At 51.2% G+C, this 22,678-nt stretch overlaps 11 protein-coding genes across 11 annotated transcripts; 5 read left to right on the forward strand and 6 right to left on the reverse strand.

Moving 5' to 3' along the window:
• Positions 1-300: 300 nt before the first annotated feature.
• On the reverse strand, positions 301-1,615 carry N7489_002197 (lysophospholipid acyltransferase family protein; the record flags this gene model as incomplete). Its single annotated transcript, XM_056707952.1, has 2 exons — positions 301-688; positions 756-1,615. 2 exons carry the CDS (start codon positions 1,613-1,615, stop codon positions 301-303), a joined length of 1,248 nt encoding a protein of 415 aa, XP_056572254.1.
• Positions 1,616-2,219: 604 nt separating this feature from the next.
• On the forward strand, positions 2,220-4,257 carry N7489_002198 (NADH kinase POS5; the record flags this gene model as incomplete). Its single annotated transcript, XM_056707953.1, has 4 exons — positions 2,220-2,346; positions 2,415-2,529; positions 2,587-3,583; positions 4,159-4,257. The coding sequence occupies 4 exons, from the start codon at positions 2,220-2,222 to the stop codon at positions 4,255-4,257; spliced, it is 1,338 nt and encodes a 445-aa protein (XP_056572255.1).
• A 79-nt stretch (positions 4,258-4,336) lies between these two features.
• On the forward strand, positions 4,337-6,915 carry N7489_002199 (serine/threonine protein kinase CLA4; the record flags this gene model as incomplete). The annotated part of the gene is made up of 3 exons (XM_056707954.1): positions 4,337-5,589; positions 5,687-6,347; positions 6,406-6,915. 3 exons carry the CDS (start codon positions 4,337-4,339, stop codon positions 6,913-6,915), a joined length of 2,424 nt encoding a protein of 807 aa, XP_056572256.1.
• Positions 6,916-7,617: 702 nt separating this feature from the next.
• N7489_002200 (uncharacterized protein) lies at positions 7,618-8,031 on the forward strand (the record flags this gene model as incomplete). The annotated part of the gene is made up of 1 exon (XM_056707955.1): positions 7,618-8,031. The coding sequence occupies one exon, from the start codon at positions 7,618-7,620 to the stop codon at positions 8,029-8,031; it is 414 nt and encodes a 137-aa protein (XP_056572257.1).
• A 530-nt stretch (positions 8,032-8,561) lies between these two features.
• On the reverse strand, positions 8,562-10,675 carry N7489_002201 (uncharacterized protein; the record flags this gene model as incomplete). Its single annotated transcript, XM_056707956.1, has 2 exons — positions 8,562-10,469; positions 10,553-10,675. 2 exons carry the CDS (start codon positions 10,673-10,675, stop codon positions 8,562-8,564), a joined length of 2,031 nt encoding a protein of 676 aa, XP_056572258.1.
• A 207-nt stretch (positions 10,676-10,882) lies between these two features.
• N7489_002202 (glycine--tRNA ligase) lies at positions 10,883-12,925 on the reverse strand (the record flags this gene model as incomplete). The annotated part of the gene is made up of 2 exons (XM_056707957.1): positions 10,883-11,269; positions 11,339-12,925. The coding sequence occupies 2 exons, from the start codon at positions 12,923-12,925 to the stop codon at positions 10,883-10,885; spliced, it is 1,974 nt and encodes a 657-aa protein (XP_056572259.1).
• Positions 12,926-13,303: 378 nt separating this feature from the next.
• On the forward strand, positions 13,304-14,599 carry N7489_002203 (rRNA-binding ribosome biosynthesis protein RPF1; the record flags this gene model as incomplete). The annotated part of the gene is made up of 1 exon (XM_056707958.1): positions 13,304-14,599. The coding sequence occupies one exon, from the start codon at positions 13,304-13,306 to the stop codon at positions 14,597-14,599; it is 1,296 nt and encodes a 431-aa protein (XP_056572260.1).
• Positions 14,600-14,762: 163 nt separating this feature from the next.
• N7489_002204 (uncharacterized protein) lies at positions 14,763-15,437 on the reverse strand (the record flags this gene model as incomplete). The annotated part of the gene is made up of 2 exons (XM_056707959.1): positions 14,763-15,305; positions 15,423-15,437. 2 exons carry the CDS (start codon positions 15,435-15,437, stop codon positions 14,763-14,765), a joined length of 558 nt encoding a protein of 185 aa, XP_056572261.1.
• An 83-nt stretch (positions 15,438-15,520) lies between these two features.
• N7489_002205 (uncharacterized protein) lies at positions 15,521-16,225 on the forward strand (the record flags this gene model as incomplete). Its single annotated transcript, XM_056707960.1, has 1 exon — positions 15,521-16,225. One exon carries the CDS (start codon positions 15,521-15,523, stop codon positions 16,223-16,225), a length of 705 nt encoding a protein of 234 aa, XP_056572262.1.
• A 363-nt stretch (positions 16,226-16,588) lies between these two features.
• N7489_002206 (amphiphysin-like protein RVS161) lies at positions 16,589-17,787 on the reverse strand (the record flags this gene model as incomplete). Its single annotated transcript, XM_056707961.1, has 6 exons — positions 16,589-17,042; positions 17,101-17,248; positions 17,312-17,385; positions 17,459-17,504; positions 17,646-17,696; positions 17,775-17,787. 6 exons carry the CDS (start codon positions 17,785-17,787, stop codon positions 16,589-16,591), a joined length of 786 nt encoding a protein of 261 aa, XP_056572263.1.
• Positions 17,788-19,987: 2,200 nt separating this feature from the next.
• Positions 19,988-21,640, reverse strand: N7489_002207 (serine/threonine protein kinase SAT4; the record flags this gene model as incomplete). Its single annotated transcript, XM_056707962.1, has 1 exon — positions 19,988-21,640. The coding sequence occupies one exon, from the start codon at positions 21,638-21,640 to the stop codon at positions 19,988-19,990; it is 1,653 nt and encodes a 550-aa protein (XP_056572264.1).
• Positions 21,641-22,678: the final 1,038 nt, after the last annotated feature.

A 22,678-nucleotide genomic window follows, 5' to 3' on the forward strand; every position in this document is an offset into this window, starting at 1 on the left:
TTTCAGGATTAGGACCGGTGAGGTTAGCGACCTCAAATTTGGAGAAAACGCGAAAAAGTGACTCTCGGAGACTAAGAGCGCGGCGATGAGAAGGTGAGAATTGGACGATTACAGTGGCTGGGCTGCACCGCCACAGAGCGCCACACTGCATACAACGAACAATAAGTGCATTCAAGTGCATTCATTCAACTCTGGATCTAACGAATGACCACTTTCAATGATTTCCAAACAATATAGAGCAACTAAATGAAATCACGTTTACTAGATTGAATAATTGAATATCTACGGTATCCACACCAGTCACTGCATCCAGCTTGTTACAAATTTGCAGAGCACAGCAACACTGACCAGCACCACAAAGATAAGACCAAGCTCACTCCAGTGATGTAGGCTACCATAGGACTCGACATATCCAGCCAAAGCAGCAGCCTGTTGGCCATCTACTGCATGATCAGCCTTGATCGACCCGGCCAACTCGGTTGGGAAGCGGCCCGTTTCGAAGTACTGATCCATAAGTTGATCCTTCTCGGCCCAGCGTGCTGTCATCCATTCCTCAAACTCCTTCTGGTCATCAAGAGGAATCTTTGAAACCTGAAAGCGTCTCCAATGCATGTTGACTGAGGTCGGCGGTCGTCCTTGCAAGTATGTGGAGCGAAGAGTGAAGTATTTATCGGGATAGCTTCCCTTTCTATAGCCAAACTCGTGAGTATAGTTCTAGTAGCAGGAAAAAGGTATAGACGTGAAAAAAAACATACGGTGGTCCTTCATAGGCCATGGTGCAGTCATACACCCAGTCTACGGTTCCCCGCAACTGCTGAAGACAGAAGAACAGACCCGTAGACCGCGGAAGAATCACGTGCTTGAATGAAGGCAGTCCTTGTTTCTCACCCCAAATGTCGCTGCGTCGCTTGGTATTGATGGACAGGTTTGTCCCTTCGGGGAAGATTAGCAGCCACATAGGATCGTACTGCGGGCGAGCTGAGTTGGAGCCGGTGTAGGCAGTCTTCAGCTTATCCAAACGATGTTGCAGCCTTGGCTTGTCGGACATCCACTTGCGAGCCATGAAGATAAAACCGTAGAACATCATGCCCGTGCCGACAATCGGGATGTACTTAAGCGACTCTTTCAAGATGATGAAGATGCGGCCATGCATCTGGTTGGTGTATGCAACCCACCAGAGGTAAACCCAGTCAGTGTATACCTGGTGGTTTGAGATCATGACGAGACGCTCCGGGAACCTCGTCTCCAGCAATCCATCTTTGGATAGATGGATTTGCCCACGCACGCTAGCATCACCACTGACCCGGAAGAGCGTTGGGGAGCTCCATTGGGTGACAGAACCGAGAACCAACCCAAAACATTGTTTTGTATATGCCATATATGAATAGTAGTAATATCTGTTGATCAGATACAGCGGGCAACCGATTAGTTGCGTCACACAGATCGCCATAATACAGCAATCCGCCCACGTTATCAGCAGAAGCGAGCGAAGTATCTGCATGGGAATGCCGTGCTTGAGACGGGGCTCGGAAGGTGGTTTGGTCGAGAGCTTCTGGAGCTCCCCGGCATCCTTAGTGGTCGGTGGCTTGCGCTGTCGAACCTCGGTAGGCTCCATGGTGGAAATTTGGAGGTCCGAAGATCCCTATTCTTTAGAGGTTGAGAACTGAGGTAGAAAGTCAAGTGTTAGACTCGAAGCTGATGCTTCTACAGCTGTACAGAGCCTACACACAGAAATGGTCTGGTCGGATGCGGAGATATTGATGATCGATGTTGGGCTCAACGCAACAAAAGCTAGACACAAGTTAGAAGATGAAGTAATTTGCCATGTCCTAGGGAAAGGCTATAATAATAATAATAGAGATTGTGGGATCAAAATGGAATAAGTATTGGAGAGCTGGGTCAGTTGGAGTTGGAGAATTGGAGGGGGGAAATCAGGCGGATCGTGTGGATCCAAAATGACGGTCACAGCCTCATAACGTCACCCAACTTTCTTATTATTTACTTGACTCTCTTTTCTTTGTGATTCATCCTTCCTCTGAGATCCCGGGGCTATAAAACCAACTCTTGTGTCAGCTTATTACACCCCAGGGCTCCAGTTCCAACCTTGGGCTGAAATATGGCGCGTTGATGTGAGCAACCCAAATCGAATCCTCTTGACTGCAGTCCTTTTAGCTGATACACATGACTAGGGTCGATAGGCCTGCGATCCTCCTTACAACATGCTCCGCGCCATCCTCCGCAGGAGTCCCCGCCTCGCCTTGCGCCAGCATTTTTCCACGTCTCGACCACGTCACGAGATCAAAGACATCGGCTCTTTGTCCCAGCGCTTAATACCAAAATACCAAGGTGTGGCTTGGAGCTGTCCCGTTGGGCCAATCTGATTTGTTTGTTCGAAGACTAATGGATTCTGTCAGAATCCTGCGACGGAGAGCTCCTGTGTCTTCAGTGGCCAGCACCGCCGCGAAATATTTTCCTGGTGCGCAAAGACTGCGCCCCGGCGGTTACCGATTCCCTGATTGAATTCGTCAAGTAAGATTGAAGACATGCTCATGGGAAGCGACTCGGCACAAGGCTAACATCTACGAGTCATGTTTCCTCTACATACCCATCTATCGCGGTGATTCTTGAGTCCAAGACTGCCGCCGAAGTACATTCTTCGCTCTCTTTTCCTGTCTACTCGGTTTCCCTTGACGAGAAAACGACGGCGCTTCACGATAAAGTCGACCTCACGGTGACCCTGGGCGGCGATGGTACGATTCTACATGCAGCGTCGGTCTTCGCGACCTGCTCAAACGTTCCGCCCGTTCTCTCATTCAGCATGGGTACATTGGGTTTCTTGAGTGAGTGGAAATTCTCAGAGTTCAAGCGGGCTTTCCGAGAAGTCTACATGTCTGGAGCCGGGGCAGGGGATCGGACCCATGTGTTGGAAGGTGTCCCCGGGACGGGACTCACAGAACAGGAAAGTGAGATGGGTCCGACCGGGTGGTCATCCGTCCGGGGCAAATCTATGGGCTCTACGCGCGGGGCCCGCATTCTGATGCGCAACCGGTTGAAAGTAGGACTGTTTGCCGCTGACGGAACCGAAACGACACCTATCCGGACCAAGACCGACCAGGGCCAGGGAGTATACGTGATGAACGAGCTCCTCATCCACCGTGGCAAGGAACCGCACTTGGCTGTGGTAGATGTGTTTGTGGGTGGGCGGTTCCTGACTGAGGCTGTGGCAGATGGAATCATAATTTCCACGCCCACGGGAAGTACAGCCTACAGCCTGAGCAGCGGGGGTAGCATTGTGCATCCACTAGTCCCATCCATCCTCTTAACGCCGATTTGCGCGCGTAGCCTCAGCTTCCGGCCATTGGTTCTTCCTTCCAGCACCCCCATCACACTGCGGCTGAGCGAAAAGAACCGAGGGCGCGAACTAGAAGTCAGTCTGGATGGTGTTCATTTAGGTCAAGGGATGGCAGTTGGTATGGAGGTCCGAGTCTGGAATGAGGAGATGCGTCATGGGAAGAATGAGTGGCAGGGTGGTGTACCCAGTGTGATGCGAAGAAGTGTGGGGTGCGAAGCCCATGAGGGATGGGTAGGTGGATTGAATGGATTGTTGAAGTTCAACCATCCATTTGGAGAGTTATAACGTATAATATATAATATAGTTTTTTTCTTTTTGAATATAATTAAGAATGAGAACAATCAAAGAATCAAAGAATCAAAGAACATTGAATCGAAGAATATCAAAATGTAGAAACTGGGAGACCGTGGATCCAATCCGCCCCCCTATGGGCTATTCTGATTGGCAGAGGCTTGTTTTCTGTAGATGAACTTCCCAAGTACTTCGGGCTCTATCTCAGGGGACATCTCCTCCCCCCTTTCTCTTCTTCCCTGCCACTTTTCTCGGTGATTCTTCTTCTTTTTTTATTATTTTATTCCGATACTGCGTTGTTTATTTTCGAGCATCCTCGCAGTGCGAGGACCGCTCCTGATTTCTAACAAAGGTACCCCATTCTACCCCTCCTTCGGTCTTCTCAATACTACTCTACTCTCCCCTTGTCTCGGGAAGCTAGTATGTTAGAGTGAATACCATGACAAAGAGAACATTGGGAATCGTTCTTTTGACTATCGTCTCCTCAAATGCAATTGCTAATTCTCGTTTAGTAGCGCGAGCCGGTCTGGAAGACCTCAGGAGTTCTCGGCGCATTCGTTTACCAACCCCCCTCCGCACCCCCTGCGCGACCTGTGAAATCCCTTGAACAATGACTTCGTATGGAAAGTACGTAACCGCACCATCATCATCTTTCTCCGAACCCGGTGACATTTATTCACGCTCCATAGCAACATGTACTCGTCGGAGCAGTTCATGAATCCGGGGCCAGCCCCCCGGCCCCCTACCGATCGACCCCCCAAGTTGACTCTACCAACCAACAACACAGCCACCTCCTTCGGTCAAATGAGCTTGGACTCTCCGAGTACACCAGCTCCGTCGACGGCAAATCTTTCGCTTTTCCCGAACACCAGTAGTCCATCGCTGGCTATGACTCGGAGTAATACCGGCCAAAATGGGATCTCAATCATCAAAGAAGGCACCGTCCGCTGCAAAGAGGACAAATTCTTGGCAACCTGGAATACACGTTACTTGATCCTACGTGAATATAAGCTTGAATTTTTAAAGAGTGATTCTGGCAAGGTAGTGATTACGTTCCCTTTGTCCTCGGTCACCGCTGTCGCCCGCTCCGAGGATTCCAAAATGGCCTTCGAGGTCACACGCTTGGCCAATCCGAAGGATGCAAACTCCAAAGCCTCACTTCTTGCCCGCGATCTACCTACCAAGACCATCACTTGCGAAGTCAAATCCGATGATGAAATCTACGAGTGGATCGACAAGATCTACGAGCGCTGCCCTGGAATGGGCGGCGTCAGCAACCCGACAAACTTTAGTCACCGTGTTCACGTCGGTTTTGACCCAAATACCGGCGCCTTTGTAGGTTTGCCTCCCGAGTGGGAGAAGCTTCTGACATCCTCCGCTATCACGAAGGAAGACTACAAGAACAACCCCCAGGCTGTCATTGAGGTTCTTGAATTCTACTCGGATATCAAGATGCGCGAGCAGAACCCGCAATACTATGCTGGAATCAACTCCCCATCCAACGGTCAACCCAAGGCATACGGTAGTAGTGTCGGTAGCTCCATCGCACCCCCGCGTCCTCCACCACCAGGACCTATGCAGCGCCTTGATAGCAGTCAGTCGAAATCTGACGGTTCTATGCGCTCTGCATCATCCTCAGTCGGACAGTCGGACCGTGCGGCAGACCACCAACAGCAAGTTGAACGGATGAAGGAAATGGCCGACCAAGAGCGTCGCCGTGTGGAAGAGGAACGTCGCAACAAGGAGGAGCAAGATGCTTATAATGCTTCCATCCCGAAGAGCCGTCCTAATATGGCTCAACAAGAGCTTGGTGGATATGGCGGCGACGAGGCATCACAGAATAGCCGCTATCAACCAAGCCGCCCCGCTCCTCAGGCTCCAGGATCTGCTGCACGCCAGCAAGACCCCCGGCAGCTCACAGCACAGCGTCCCGCACCAGCGCCACCGTCGCAGAGTCCCTACGGCCAAAACGCGCCCCGAGCACCGGGTGCTCCTCGCACTGATGACCGCCAAGGCTCCCCAAGCTCTCGCTACCCCCCCCAGTGACCCTCGGGCCCCAGGATCGGCCAGCCGTCATCAGCAAAACGGTTCCAAGGGACAGGCCGGACCCCCTCCGACACGCCTGCCGGCTCCCGTTCAAGCTGTGAAGCCATTGAACATTGCCAACAAGCAAAACGGGAACAAGCAGAACGTCCCCGATGGTGTTCGCCAGGCCGAAGCTGCTCTTACCAAGAAGGCAGATCAGCCACGTCAGAAGGAGGTGCGCATGTCGGCCATGTCAGAGAACGAGGTCATGGAGCGACTGAGATCTGTCGTATCCAAAGACAACCCGAACGAGTCTTACAGCAAGCAGCGCAAGATTGGTCAGGGTGCATCTGGATCCGTGTATGTGGCGCGCGTTAAGGAAAGTGCACCTTCCAGTGTTGCCCACGAGCTTTACCGGACGTATGGCCCGCGCTGCCAGGTGGCCATTAAGCAGATGGACCTGCGCAGTCAGCCCCGCAAGGAGTTGATCGTCAACGAAATTATTGTCATGAAGGACAGCCAGCACCCGAATATTGTCAATTTCCTCGACTCGTTCTTGCAGGAATCAAGCAATGAACTCTGGGTTGTCATGGAGTTCATGGAGGGTGGCGCGTTGACTGACGTGATTGATAATAACCAAGTAATTACTGAAGGTCAGATCGCGACAATTTGTGCTGAGGTATGTTCTTTTTTCATCCAATGTTGTTTTCATCCAATTACTAACGTTTTACCCCAAGACTTGCAAGGGTCTGGCCCATCTGCACAACCAGAGCATCATTCACCGTGATATTAAGAGTGACAATGTCCTCCTCGACCGTGTCGGCCACGTCAAGATCACCGATTTCGGCTTCTGCGCCAAGCTGACCGAAACCAAGAACAAGCGCGCCACCATGGTCGGCACCCCTTACTGGATGGCACCCGAGGTGGTCAAGCAGAAGGAGTACGGCCCGAAGGTCGACTGCTGGTCGCTGGGCATCATGGCCATCGAAATGATCGAGTCAGAGCCCCCTTACCTGAACGAAGAGCCCCTGAAGGCCCTCTACCTTATTGCCACCAACGGAACCCCCCGTCTCAAGAAGCCCGAGAAGCTCAGCAAGGAGCTTAAGTCTTTCCTGAGCGTCTGCCTCTGCGTCAACGTTCAGAGCCGCGCTTCCGCGGATGAGCTCCTCGCCCACGAATTCCTGCAGACTGGATGCAGCCTGGCTAGTCTGGCTGAGCTGCTCCGCTGGAAGAAGGCCACTGGCTAGTAAATACCTGAGGTTTCCGTTCTGCTCTTTATTTACCGCAACTTTGAGCAACATCTGGGTCCTATTTACGCATCTTCGTTTAGATGTCCATGTCTCACTTGCATTCTCACAGAAGCCGCTCTCTTCACGTGTGCGCTTCATTCCCCGTCTCCTTGATTGCACCCTTGAAGATATCATTGCTGCTCTGTTCTTTTTACTTACCATACACGACCCTGGGCGTGGATAATCTGGCGTTTCATCTGTCTTTTTTCTTTTTTCCCCTTTCCAACTTTTCTTCGACGCCTGCACAAAACAATACCATGTTTCCCCCCATGACGTTCACGATTTGCAACTTGCACTGTATTATGTGCCCTTGCACAAAAGCGAAGAATAGTTTAAAATCCAATGTGACTTTGACTCAATTTCTTCAAAACCAATACTTTTACGTTATAATAGCCCTGGAGGTGTATGTAACCTTGGGCTCTTTGCCGTATTTGGCTACGCAGTCCAAAAAGATCAAATACATGTCTTCATATAACCTTCTAAGGTCGATTTCATGAATTGTTGTCCTACATGACTCGAATTCATGAACAGAACAGTTACTTACATGCCCTATTCGCAAGATAATGTCTGGCTGCTGCCAAAGAATATGGCAGATGGGCCTCCTTGGACGAAATATTGCATGGCAGACCAAGGCCATCGTCTGACTGGCGCAACCGGGTCATGCTATTCATGGACGCCCTAAAACTCGAGCTTGTTGACCGTGCCCATCCAAACGGTGGAGAGAGCATTCCCGACCTTATGCCAGGCTATCTACATCGGGAATTGATGAAGGCGTACACGGCGTTCTGCTCACATTGTTACAGGAATACCCGGAAGCCCTACTCCTTTGTTACTACTGGACTTTGGGGCTGCGGCGCCTTTGGGGGAAATAGACAGGTTAAGGCGATAATCCAGTGGTACGCTGCATCCCTAGCAAATGTGCTAGAGCTTCGATATGTCCTAGGTGGGGAAGAGCAGAAAGTATTTAGAGATGTCTTTGACGTGCTTGTCCGTCTGGGTACAGACCTCCAGAATGGGAAAGCCGCTGTTCCCAAGCCAGATGAGATTTTCGAATATGTTTTACAAAGCCTGTAGGGAGTATTGGCTCTATGCTCTGACGGAGATTACCGGGTCACCTTGTTTCCCACCTCATTTCCTTTGTAACCTGGGAGCTTCACAATGTCTAGAATGCGAATAGAATGGAAATATACCTAGGTAGACATTACCTCGCAAGACTCCTAATCGTCTGCTTCCAAAATCCTTCAATCTTTCTCTTTCTGTCTAATTGAGTCATAATTAGTTACGACATCCCATTTTGGGCCTAGATAGTGATGAATTGAGGATCTATATAGGGGATTGTGCTATCGAATAGTAGAAGAGAGCTTTATATGTATACGTACTTTCTAACAGAAACAATATGCCACTTAAGGGTATAAAGTAAGATACCTTTTCGATGTCTTTGATTCTTCTGTCGGTAGCAAGACAACATGGAATAGAATCTAACATATCATTAACAAGCGTAAAACTAGTATCTAGCAATTCATAGTACATAAAGAACAAAAGAGATCCAAACCCTCAGCCTCTTCCCTTCCCCAATCCCAATCCAAGATATAAAAAAAAGGAAATCAAGGCAACTCATCCCTCACAGCCCTCCCCAATCCCCCACAAGCCTCACCGAACAAAACCCCAAGAAGAACACTCTCCCCTTCAGAAGCCGTCCAGCGACCCGCATCCGCAAGCCTCTGTTTCCAAACACTCTGCTCAGACGCAGAAAGATCCTTCCAAGCTTGCAGCTTCTCCTCCTCAGACTGCTCGGCCTCGCCCGACGCAGACACAGCAGTCTCGACAATCACGCTCTGTTCGGCATTTTGCCCTGCACCGCACCGTACAATGACAGAGAGGGACTGCGGCGCGACAGTTTCCAGATCAGCTGGTGCAGCGCCGGCACGGTGTACGCGGTCCAGGATTTCGCGGAGGGATTCGATCTGCGACTCCGTGGGGACAATTGTCGCCACGGGGGTATCGGTATCACCCCCGCTTCCACGAGGCGCAAGCAGGGTATCGAAGTACGTCAGCTTATCCCGTGGAGGGATAACGTATTCCCGTGCGATAGCTCCGCGGATACTCTCTGGGAGCCACTCTGTGGCGCCGAGGACAGGCGGGGTTCCGCCGCGGATCTCGGCGAAGGCGAGCATCGCCACGCAGATTGCGGATATGGAGAAGAGAAGGATGATGATGCTGTAGATTAGTTCCCAAATTTCGGCGGGGCCCGGGGTGACGAGGACGTAGCGTGGGGTGCGGGAGGAGGTTGGGAAGGGAGACAGTGGGAACGTGTGCACGACGACTGTGTTGCCCATACTGACGGAGGCGAGCTTGATATTCTGCGGGCCGACGTCTGGGGTTACGGGGTGCGGGGGCGCGATGAAGGTGGAGAAGGTGAGTTTTGTCATTGAGAAGGGGTGCACGTCGCGGAGAGTTGTGTAGGGGCGGAAGTTGCTGTAGCCGCGGTTTGGTCCGTATTCTAGGGTGAATAGAGGGATGGAGTTGTCGCTGCCACTGGCTGCGATGACAGTCTGTTGTTGGCCTTGCGGGTTCGTCCCGAGTTGGCAGATGTCGAGGCCTAGGCCGATCTTCACGGTTCGAGGAAGCTTGCGACGTTGTAGAATTTTGGACTTGCTTGATTTGGCGCTGGGGAGTTGAAGAAGCACGAGCTCGCTACCACCGCGGTTTGGGGCATTCTGGAGGAGGAGCAGGGTTCGGGGCGAGAGGAACCGCAGCGCGCGGAACTTGGGCCGTGCTGTGCGGGCTCCGCTGGCGGGAAGAGGAATATTATAAACGGAGCGGACGTCGGGGGAGCTATTGGAGGAGCTAGAGCACGAGATCTCGCCAACCATGACGTCTGTGCCGTTCGTATAGGCCACAAGGAACCGGCCGTGTCCATCGTCGGTCTTCTCCAAGTCACGTTCGAGGCTGACAAAGTCCATATCCTCGGCCTCTTCGTTGCTGCTTAATTGGATGCGGCCAACTATATCCTTCTCGCTGGGAGTCTCCGTGGCGCGGAAGAACACAATCTCACCGGATTGTGCGAGACCCGTCGCAACAGCTCCAATCCGTGTGTGTTTCTCGGTGCCATCCTTCCCTTTCGGCCACGGCGAGAGCCTCGTCACTCGCTGATAAGTATCTGAAGAGCCTGGCCCGTTCTTCGTTCGGAAGAGTGATGCTTGTGATAGAGCTATGGCCCTTCCAGGAATAACCTCTTCCTCAGACTTGGTGTCCTTTTTTGCCTTCTCGTCCTGCTTGCGGTCTTCGGTGGTCTTCCGCGGCGCCTCAAACCGGAATGCGCGAAGATGTTGATTGTTATTCTTTTTCTGTTGCTCCACAGAGCTATTGATACCAGCCAGAGCAACAAGCGAGCCCCCCTCGTCGCCAGCCAGCGGGGCCGCAGCCAGCGAAGTTACTGAGTCTTCATCGCGCGATAGGTTCAATTCAACGGCCTCAGTAATCTTGTCGCGACGCGACGTGTCAAGCAGAGACTGTACGGAAAGCAACTATTAGCATTTGCACGTCGAGGAGGCGACTTTCTCGAAATGGTGGGACTTGCGATCTTGTTTCCAACTCCGCTACGCCCCTCGCCGCCTCCACCGCCGACTAGGAGCCGACCGTTGTTGCGCGGGTCAAAGTCAGCAGCAAAGAGCGGACACGAAAGTGTCAATTTGGCGGAGTGTACTGTGGGCGCCATAGTTGTTAACAAAGGAGAATGAAAAGAGGACAGATCGATGACGGAGGTGCCCCGGATTCTTGGCGCGGTGTCCGGATCGGGGCGAGTTAGCGTGAAGGAAAACTATATTGTATAGATCTAAAAAGGTGGAACTCTCTATTTGATGTTGGTAGAAAACATAACCAAAAAAAGTAAATAAATAGTATTTTATGATGCACTCTAGCCATTCTAAGCCTCGATTTCCTGGGAAGTGAACTCGGGCAGGCGCTTGCGGATATCCTCCCATGTCTCGTCGCCCTCAACAAGCGACTTGACAGCCTGTAGAATCTCGTCCTCGCTGGCACGGACCTGCTTAGTGGTATCGCGATCGCGCAGGGTGAAGGTGTTGTCCTGAACGGACTGGAAATCCACAGTGACACCGAAAGGTGTGCCCAGCTCGTCGTTGCGGGAGTAACGCTTACCGATACTGGCGGAAGAGTCATCGACACGGTTGGAGACACCGGCCTTGCGCAGCTTCGAGGTCAGACGCTGGGTCAGAGGCTTGAAGGAGGCGTGGGTGGAGAGGGGAACCAGCAGGACCTTTGTGGGGGCAATGGCGGGAGGGAAAGAAAGGACCTATAGCGATCGTCAGTGCTAACATTCACGGCGAAAAAAAGCAAGAAATATACAAAAGGGAAGACTTACACCACGGGTCTCGTCACCGGCGCGGTACCAGTAGGAGTGCTCAATGACACTGTACAGGATACGTCCAATACCGAAGGACGGTTCAATAACGTTGGGGGTGTACTCGCGGACATTTTCAACACGAGTGCGCTTCTCAATCTTGATCAAGTCCTTCTCGATCTCAACCTTGCCAGACCCAACACCCTCAACATCGACCTCAATCTTGCCGTCCTTCTCAAGGTCAAGAGACAGCTTCTCGCGCAGGTCCTGGGACAGAGCCTCAATAGCTGCCTCGACGGACTTGGCGTCCTTCTTGAAACGGGGACCGAACTTCTTCTTCTCGAGATCAATCTGGTACTCCTCGATACGGAGAGGCTCAGCACGGGTCTGGCGCACGACGAGAGGAGCACCGGTCTTGTCCTTGTGGACAGTCAGGTCGTAAGCGGAGCGGTCAGCACAGCCGACACACTCGATCCAGCCATAGCTGGTCTGCAACTCGGCATCCCAGCAATCAGTGGCGTAGTGAGCCATCTCATTGGCCATATGCTGGCGGAAGCGCAGCTTGGCAGGGTCAACACCCAGCTTCAACAGGAAGGACTGAATGCGGGCCAAGAAATAGCCCAGAGTCTCGTTGTCGACCAGTCCGGTCTCAACGGCCTTGCCGACAGTCATCTTGGTCAGATTTGTGCTTCCGGACAGCTGCACGTTCCGGTCGAGCAAGGACAGCTCAGTATCCTTGACCTCGTCAAAGCGAGAGTGCTTCTTGCCACCCTCCGGGTCGACGTAGTGCTCAATCTCGGCCATGAGGAACTCACGCACACGCAGGAGACCCGCACGCGGGGAAATCTCGTTACGGAATGACTTGCCAATGGAGGCAGAGGCGAACGGCATCGACTGCTGGTTGAACTCCAGGAGCTTAGCGAAGTTCAGGAACTGACCCTGGGCGGTCTCGGGACGCAGGTAGCCGGGCATGTTGGAGCTAGGGCCAATAGAGGTCTGGAACATGAGGTTGAATGAGACGGGAGGCAGCACCTCGCCGCCGGTGACGGGGTTGCGGATGTCATGCTTCTTGATGAGTTGCTCCAGCTCGGGGCCACCGTAGTTGTCAATTTGTGCGAGGGTCTCCTCGTACTCCTTGACCAGCGCATCATCCAGCTTCTTAGCCTCGGTGCTCTTGGCCTTTCTCTTCTTCTTGGCCTCCTTCTCCTCGTCCACCTCAATTTTCTCACCGCGCGCCTGCTTGTCTCCCTTGAGGCGGGCCTCGAGCACCTCCTCAACCAAGTGGTCGGCACGGAAGATCTCGCCAGTCTTGGGGTCCTTGCACATCCAGTCGGCGAACTTGTCCACGTGCCCGCTGGTCTTGAGAATTTCGTGGGGGGTCAACATGGTAGTGTCGACCTCGAGCATGTCCTCCTCGAGCACGAAGTGCTTGCGCCACAGGTCGGTCATGTTGGCGATCAGGGCGGTTCCAGGTGGGCCATAGTCATACAGACCAGACACACCACCATAGATTTCGAAGGAGGGGGTGTAGAACATGCGGCGACGGAGCATGGAGTCCAGTACCGTGCGGTCGACGGCCTGGCCGGTCTTGGTGTTGACGGTGGCCATCTTGACGTTTCGTTTCAAGGTCTTCGGGGGAGGGGTGTAAGTCCTGAACTGAGTCCGAAAGAAAGACGGAGGGGAAAGAAAAGAGCGGGGGGGAAATCGCAGGCGCGGCAATTGAGTCATCCACTACGCAGCCCCTCAGGCACCACCGAGAGGACAAAAGACAAAGGTATAGTACGAGAGAGAAGGACCAATTGGGCTGGTCTTTTTCTTTTTCTTTTTATTTATTTTCCTATCTGAAAAGGAGGTCTCCAAGTCACAAGATCGAATCGCAGATTGTCGCTCCGGGGAAACGATTGTCCGAAATAATTTATTTCTCGGCGATCTTTACATTTTCCAGTGACCTTCAACAGCAGCACTCTACCCTCTCAGCGTTCAGAAATGGGTGTGCCTGGCCGATCTGGACCGCCTCCGGGCGTCATGGGCGATATTAAAACTGGCAACAAGCTGCGCCGGAAGATGAACCATGTCAAGCGCAAGAGAGCCAAAGATGCCGCGCGCCGAGAGGAGCGCTACGCTTTCAAGAAAGAAGAAGCCAAGAACCCCAAATTGAAGGAAGAACGACTCCGCCGCAACATTCCTCTGACCCTCGAGCGGAAACGTGTTTGGAACGAAGCCGACAATGACACCGAAGAAACTGGTCTGGGATTGAGCGTTGACGTTGAGCGCATCAAGCGTGCTAAGAAGGAAGAAGAAGACGAGCTCAATCGGCCATTGGAAGAGGGCGAGGATGACAGCGAGGCTCCAGAATCAGACAACGAGTCAGTTGACAGTATGCTCGAATCGGACAACAGTGAAGACGAAGATGAGGATGAGGAAAAGAACGAAGACCAAGATGCCAGCCGCGGCCGGAAGAAGACCTCTCTCCGAACCGCGACAGAGCGAGCCACAAGTCCTACCCAGTCCACACGCAGCACAAACCTCAGCCTCGCTCCTGAAGCATTGGCCGCCAAATTCCCTACACTCTTCACCGAGGGACCCCCACCCACCCCGAAGATCCTCATCACCACCGGCCTCAACTCTACCCTTCACGTCCAAGCTGAAACCCTGACCGATGTGTTCCCGAACAGCGTGTATATCCGGCGCAATGCGCACCGGTACTCGCACAAATTCTCAATCCGCGAGATTTCCAAATTCGCCTCAAATCGTAATTTCACGGCGGTCGTCGTGTTGAATGAGGACCAGAAGCGGCCCTCTGGGCTAACGATAGTGCATTTGCCAGTTGGCCCGACTTTCCACTTCAGCATCAGCAATTGGATCGATGGGAAGCGGCTTCCTGGACACGGCCGGGCCACCGACCACTGGCCCGAGCTGATCCTCAATAACTTCCGTACTCCTCTCGGTCTTTTGACTGCCCATTTGTTCCGCACACTCTTCCCGCCTCAGCCGGAATTCGAGGGCCGACAAGTCGTCACTTTGCACAACCAACGTGATTACATTTTCGTCCGTCGTCACCGCTACGTCTTCCGTGAGAAGCGCGAGACCGAAAAGGCTGTTGTTGGTGCTGATGGCAAGGAAATGGCCGGTGCCGAGGGTATTCGTACCGGTCTTCAGGAACTAGGACCTCGCTTCACCTTGAAGCTGCGTCGTGTTGATAAGGGTATCCAGCGTGCCAGTGGTCAGGAGTGGGAATGGAAGGGTGGAATGGAGAAGACGAGAACCCTGTTCCAACTGTAAATATCTTTTTTTATGTTGCTATTCTCGGTTTTGCATGGGGTTCAAGGGGAGTTATATCCAAAAGCTTGTCTGGTTTCATTGCAATGGACAAAATTCACGTATTTTACAAACCTCCATGGACATTTATACTCTATTCATTCTTCTGACCAACCAGCTTCCTGATCTACCAAGTGGTACTCTTCGAGCGCTCGATAGCTGCCCTGGTCGCTTCATCAATATCCTCCTTTGGCAAGCCAAGCAAGCCATTCTGTGTGCCCTTGGATTCAAAATTACCCGCGCCATCCTCGAAGAAGATTCGCGTATCCAACATCTTAACAAACCCAATGCGGTCACCCTGATTCATCTCCTTCACCCCATTCTCATACCTCTCCTTAGCTGATTCCTTTGTAATAGTCCAGTCCTTCTCTGTGGTCCCGGTAACCCGGAAAGCAGACTCCAACATATCCTTTTGGCTAACAGTGAAAGAATCAGCATACACAACCTGGTTCTTCAAGTTCTCGAGGCAAGCCCCGTTGCCCCCTTCAGCCTTGATTGGCATGCTGAGAAGACCAGCAACAGTCCGGCCAACCTGAGGCCAGGTCGAGGTCGAAATCTTGGCCTCACCTTCGTCGAATAATGTCACAGTACGCTTGGCAAAGTCTATGTCGAACGCCGATGGAATGGCCAGACTCCATTCATACCAGAAGGAGCTCTTTGCCGAGATCAGCTATGGTTTTGCGAGTCGGTCCTGTACGCATTGATCTAGTTATTAGGTTGTATAGATACGGAGATAAGCAAGTCCTTATCTCCGATATCAGCAAAGTCACGAGGCGATCTCCCGTACCTGAGCCAATGACATTAAGAGAAAAAAAGAATACAACATACAATAGCCAATATCCCTTGGAATATACACCAAACCTGAGTCCTCTCCTCCCTACAAATATGGAGATCCTCCCCCGCCGCCTACTATTCATAGCCTCAATAGGCAATCCAGCCCCCTACTACAATACCCGACACAGCGCCGGCCACCTCCTCCTCGACGCCTTAAAACCACTCCTCGAAACTACCCTCCCAAACACAGGCCTCTACCACGAAACATGGCAAAGTCCAACGCAGATGAACATAACCGGTCCGAAACTCGTGCGCCGACTAGAACAATGGGCAACCGAACGAGCCAGCCGTCTTGAACGGATCGCCAACGTTGCCGCAACTCGTGCCTCTACCTCGTCTTCATCTTCACAACCCCCAAACCTCCCCGCACAAACCACATACCCAACAACCCTCATCATCCTCCACGACGAACTCTCCATCGCCCAAGGAAAGGTCCGCGTCGTACGCGGCGGGCCTGAATCGTTGAGTTTGCGCGGCCATCGCGGTCTCATTAGTATCTGTGATACACTGCGCAAGAAGGGGTTGTATCCCCGCTCGTCTGGCGCGAGTAAGGGCGTTACTGGGCCGTTGGCGGATCTCTCGATCTTGCGCGTCGGTCTTGGTATTGGTCGGCCGTCGTCACATGAGACGGCTGCTGTTTCCGACTATGTGCTGAAGACTGTTACTGATAAGGAGCTTAAGGCTTATCATGCGGCGGCGGCGCCGGTGGTGGAGACTATTCGGGACGAGCTTTTTAGACCTGCCGGGAAGGTCTGATGTTGATCGTTGGTGATGTGTATACATATATGTACTTGGTGCGGATTTTGTTGGAGTACAATACCATTTATACCCCTGTTCCCCCAGCATGGTTTTTGCTTATATGCGATGGTTTTCACATTCGCAGACGAAGGCACGGAATTAAAAGAAGTGATGAAGAGCAATGTCAAAGTCAGCTCGTGGATGTATTAAACATATACACAGAAAACGCCTGGCGGAAGGCACATGAAAACAGGAAATAGCTGCCGATATCTATCGAGCAAGACAAAAAGGAAAGAAAAGCACGAGTCTGTTGTACAGACCCCAGCGCAGCAAAGAAACATCCGTTATTATGCTAATAGAGTAGTCGATTAAAAGAATAGCTCAAACGGTTCCAGCTATGCTCAAATCGCGGATCTCCTGCAACACCTCCTCAACCCGGTTATCCAGATCACCCTTGGCATACTGGTCGCGAGTCTCGGCATCGAGATACTGCTGCACCTGTGCCATTCGTGAGTACGCCTCGGCACAGAAGCGCAGCTGGATCTTGACGAGAGCTTCGAAGCTGGGGTCGAGGTAAGGCACACGTAGGTCGATAAGCTGGGGGAGTTCGTTGAAGAGCTGCTCATTCAGCTGCTCGTAGGCCTGCTTGGCCATCTCGGCTTCGCGCTCGGTCCGTGGCAGCTTGGTCACGTCCTTGTCGGGCTTCTCGGCTAGCTTCTTGACCTTGGCGCGCATGGCGTCGTAGTCTAGCAGCTTGTGGTTGCGTTTCTTGATGCATTCGTTCACGTCGGGGAAGTAGGCGCAGAATCGGGAGATGGGGTCGAGAACGGTAGTACTTTGGCTTCTGTCAGCACCACTCATGTCTACTCGTCAGTAAAACAAGGATCTCCTACCGGTATGGCCCATCCAGAGCTTTGATGGTCTCGGCATCAAGATCCTCAACGGCCTGCTTGTAGCTCCGGCTCACACCATCCTTTGTGCCCGCGTCGCCGTAGAAAGCATCAATGGTCTCCGCAATGCGCATTTGGGAGGCCGTCATGGCTGGGAAAAGTCAGCCAACTGAACAACCAGATTCAACAATCCGCAAAGCAAAAGGCCACCCACCTCGTAGTGAATCCAGATATCCCTTCGATTCCTTTTGCAAGCGAGTTGCCGCGGTCTCCATAGTCCGGTAACGACTATAGTGGGCAACGTCAGTTCCGGTCCCGGTATAACCATCCAGAGACAGCAAAGCAACAAGGACAATCATACCGTTCCTCAATCTCATAATCGCGATCATTCGTTCTCTCGACATGGCCTTTACAATTACCGAATCAGCGTGTCATCCACACGTTATGGGGCGGCAAGTAAATCGTAGGGCGTAGCGGGTAGCTCAATCCGGGATCATGGTCGATCACCTCTCTCGATTCATTGCGGGGTAGAACTCGATCAAACTCACCCGTCTTCATCATCACCTGCGTCGTCGCACGGTTGACATTTTTCTTGAACCCTATCCATCCATGCGGTTAGATTCACTCAGACTGGCACCGGTTTATGAGTCCGAGGGTTTTGGTGTGATGAGGCGTACCTGCCCAAGACATGGTGGCGGTGTGGCTCGGAGGATCCGGAGATGGAGATCGGCCTTGAGTTGGTGTAGGTTACAGGCTGTAAGTAGGTACAGAGCAGAAAACCGAGTTGTGATTGCAGTTGACTGCAGCGGAGCAGGATCTCTGTTAAGCTGTGTAAGTGAAGGTCGCGAACCCAATGCCAAGGACAGCCGACTCTGCCTTACGGTTTTGTGTGGCTGTGCATGCCCAGGTGCCCCCGGGGCCAGTGCTTATGCTTATGTCATATGTTTTTCCGGATGCGGATACGTCATGTTTGGTAGGGCTGGAGTTCACAAATCACCCACATCAAACGTTGCATTACTCAGGCTGTCTGTTCGAGGTTTTTTTTTTTTTTTTTTTTTTTTTTTTTTTCTTTTTTTCTTCTTCCTGCAAAACATACAGGGACCTGGTAATACTAGGTAAATCATGCCAAGGTATATTTTGAAATGTTGTTCATAGGTATTGTGGTTGTGACATTCCTCAAACCAGGTGTATATAGCCACTTAACGGTAGTAGAGTACGGAGTACGGAGCAATCCAGAGCGATAACCCCATTTTAACATAGTTGCCCCTTACCCCTTGAACACCGGCATATATACTCCGTATGTAGGGCTGGGTCTTGCATCCGCCGCAATACGCCTGCATGGCATGTGCATATTGAGGTATTCCTGTTATCCACTCCGCCTAGGTTGTAATGTTGATGCCTAAGTAATTGAGTCATGTGCAGTCCTTGGCAGATAATTGTATGATAGTGCCAAGTGTGAATAAATGCAAACTTGAGACTACTCGAGCTTTACTCCGTAGTCGGGGTCCCTTTTCGGGTTGGTTGGATTGGTGATGGAAGTTGCAGAGTTCGGATCCACGTCATTAGCTGCATATGTTCGGTATTACCGAGTTTCGTACACAGAGTACAGATCTAAGGTATGTGTAGTAAATATAGTAATTAAAGATAGAAGATGCATATGCGAATAATGCGAATAATGTGAATAACAAGACTGCCCTAATCTGGGATATGACACATTCGATTGCATCAGACCGCTGGGGCTTCTTGCTTTTTACTTGCCTTGCTAGCGTATGGAGGTGCATGGATGATTATGGTTAATCAGAAAATACCTCCAGGTTGAATGATATCACTGGTCCTGAGGTGTTGGAAATATATCGGAACTAATTTACTACTGCACCGTGCTGATCGTCTCGGTGACACTTGTAGACCTTGCATTAGGTTGAAGGCGCCGATCTTCCAGTTGATGTCATAGTATTTGGGGGCTGTAGACTGTGAACTTGGAAGTTGAGCAGAGGGTGCCTTGTAGTTGTAAGAGGGGAAAAGAGACCTTAGGATCAACCTGGTATGCTCGGATAATCGACGTGCGCCTTGCTACGTGGAAGCAAGTCGTTGTAACAGAAAATCAAAATGCCCTAAGCCATATATACAAAAAGCATCGGTAGTATGTACTAGAATTCGACGTCGAACCGAGGGGTAAGGCCAAAGCAAGAAAAAAAAAGGTTCAGACAGCCTCCAGTGAAGGACATCCAACTTCAGCATCGATTCCTGTTCCTGTTCTTATTTTGCGGGCAGGAGAGCCTCTGCCTACCATCGTATTGATCAGGAAACAGAACCCGGGACCAACCCAAGGGAGGATGTCCATATTCGCCCGCTAAAGCTGGGCTCGTCATAGTGGTACAAGGGAAGAAAAAGTTCAAACGGGATATTTCCCACCAACGCCGTAAAAACTTCAAGGTATCTGCCGAAAACTCGTAACGCGAAAAAAGACCGGACGAGATAAAACTCCGAAGGACTGTAAAAGAAAACCGGATCAAAAGAAAAGGGTCATGATTCTTCGTTGCATTGACGTTGAAGACATGAAGATCCAGGCATAAAGACAAGCTAAAAGATGGATGTAATAGAGCACAGGCTGAAGAGGCTGGAGGGATACACTGTGAATGCGCCGGAGCCAACAAACAGGATAGAACGAAATTAAAAGGCCAAAAAAAAAAAAAAGAAAAAAACCTTCGTAAAGGGCCTCCTTCTAGTTTGGGAGCATTCAAAGGATAAAAATCAGTAAGCCTCTCCTTGAATGGGTCTATGATAAATAACCACCCTGTGATGCAAATGGAAAAGGATAGTTTCAGCCACATCAAAACCCTAAGGAGCAGACCTGTGACCTCGTAACCTGACAGTTTTCGTGTTGAGACGATCAGAACCCTTCCTCGCCAGCCTTACACAGCTTGATCTGGCGAACCCATTCGGATTTGAGAACCTGTGAGGCATTGATGCGGCGAGAAGGATTGGGATCAAGGATGGAGTAGATCACGTTGCGACAACGAGCCTGAGAAGTCATAAGTCTTTGCCCTGCAGCCGCAGGAGGGGGATTAGCTGTTCTTACCCGATGTAACGTCTCAATGGGAGCGTATCCATCCTCATGTTTGCGACCATCTAGGTAGCGCTGGTAAAATTCATCTTCGTCCTTGCGCGCCACGCGCCAAAGATGCCGCCCGGTGCGCATGGCCATGTAGATCACTCCAGTCGCCCAGAGATCAACCGCTCGGGGGTCAAATTCCCTCTCCACGTATTCCTCCGGGGCGATATAGGGTGCGGAACCGCAGAGTCCGGCGGTCATATGGGCCTCCTTCTCCCACGCCATACGGAAGCATTCACCGTTACCAAAATCGGTGATCTTGAGTGCACCATGAGTCGTCAAGAGCAAATTCTCGGGCTTAAGGTCGCGGTGTGCGACACCCATTTCGTGCATATACTCGACACCCCGCATCAACTGCTTGAAAAAGCAGTCGGCTTCGGCGACTTCTAACTTGCCGGCAGCAAGGACCAGGGTGTACAGATCGCCACCAGCACAATATTCCATGACTTCACAGTAATCTCCCTTGGCATCTTGCAAGAGGTCCAAAGTGTGAATGACGTTCGGGTGACGAAGTGACGATGAGATACAAAATTCAGAAGTCAGTCGTTTTTGATACTTCTTGGTCGTTTCTTGAGGCCGGCGGCGGAACTCCTTGACAGCATACAGCTGTTCACATTTGGAATCTTGAGGGTCGACCTTGTGCGAGATGCGCACGATACCGAAAGCACCGCGACCCACAATCTCCTGACACTTGCCGTACTTGTCAACCAGAGAAGCAGTGGCATTCGGGCCACCCTTCTTATCAGCAGCCAGCTTATCACGCTCCGTCTTGAACTGATCAATCCAAGTCGACATCAGCGATAGCTGTTGCTCATCCACCTGGTCGTCCTTTTTCCGGCCACCCATCATGTCCCGCAATAGATCGGTGAGCTTCTCTTGCCGTCTAGCACTTCTGAGGTTATGTGAGTGGTTGCCGAGAGCTTCCGTCAGTACTTCGAATCGCTTGTGGACGGAAGCTCCATCTTTCTTTTTATCATCCATCTTCTTCTTGTCGTACTTCTCCACGGGTTCGCTCTTGAGTGATGGGTTTCGTGATGGTGTTCGAGAATTTTCTCCTCTTGAGGGAGGTCTAGAAGGTGGTCTAGAGGCGGGTCGAGATGATGGCTTCGAGGTCCTGCCGTTGAGCGGCTGGATACTCTCCAAGCTACTGTCGGATAGGTCACGAGGAACTTCGTTGTTCTCTCTGGGTGGTGTGTTTTTTCCCGTGCTGGAGAACATGCGTGTGAGGCGCGCGGCCATAGTAGATCTAGTCGGTTTGGCGGCGGGAGATGCCGGGGGAGGAAGGGCCTCCCCGTTTGCGTGGGCAGCCAGATTCATGCCCGCAAGGGCTCGTGTTACCGAAGCATCTCCATCACGAGGATCATGTGAGTGTTGTGAAGCTGCGGCGGAAGAGACTGCGGAAGGCACAGGTGAAGGGGAAGGTGGAGTCATGTGCGGTGGATCGACAGATGAAGATTGGAAGAATGAGGGGTGGGACACAAAATTCTCCGTCCCCAAATTGGAAGACAAGCCTCTACAGCTTGCACGAAGCCGTGGCGAATCGAAACAGTCTTAATGGTAAGGATAAAGAGAAGTGAGAGGAGGCGAGGAAAAAAAAAGTAGGTGGCCTAATATTGATGGCCTGAGGCAACAAGGGCAAAAGGTGACGACACAAAGAGATATGAAAATATTGAAAGTACCGCACACCAAAACGATGCCCTCTGGCAAGGAGGGGAGCCCCTGGGGGTATATAGAGAAGCGATAGAAGAGAGGAAAATAAAATAAAAAGAAAGAGAAGCAAGTGGGAAATAAGTGGGATAAATTTGGCGATGCTAGAGACCTTGAAATACCACCGGGAGGAAATCCTTTTTGGTGTATGGTAATATATTACATAGTTAAACCCATTAAAAAATTATAAAATTCATAAGAAAAAAGGAAAAAAAAAAAAGGGAATAACTCCATATCGAGAGGGAAAAATGTGGGCACTGCAACGGTACAGGTTACCCTCGAAGATTATTAATGCTCGCAAATGCTCCAGGGCTTACCACCTGGGCAAGGACCAGGGCTTCCAGGGCGTGATTTTGGTCTTGACCTATAGGGCTACATACTGCATACGGCGACTCCGGCGTTGTGATACCTGAGATGTCTACTCTGTAGATACATCTAGATATGTTTGTACTATTGTAGGATATATTTTGTACGCATTCCATAAAAAGTGGTGCATGAATATTTTCATACAAAATAGACCAGATGGAAAGGAGTCCCGAGGTCCGTTCCGAGGCTTTAATAATACTATTTTTTGGTGAGAGATTTAATGGTAATGAAACAATGAAGTAATCCAGAGTAATTAATATAATAAGTAATGAAGGTACGGGGTTTTTTCCTCTGGAACCCTACGAACTAGTAGAACTGGGTCTCTCCCGAGTTGAAGAGCAATACATGTATTATCTTATCTTAGTATTAATGACGTTGATTGACGTCTTTGGATAT

The sequence above is a fragment of the Penicillium chrysogenum genome, assembly GCF_028827035.1.
Source record: "Penicillium chrysogenum strain IBT 35668 chromosome Unknown utg000001l_segment0_segment0, whole genome shotgun sequence".
NCBI classification, from domain to species: Eukaryota; Fungi; Ascomycota; class Eurotiomycetes; order Eurotiales; family Aspergillaceae; genus Penicillium; species Penicillium chrysogenum.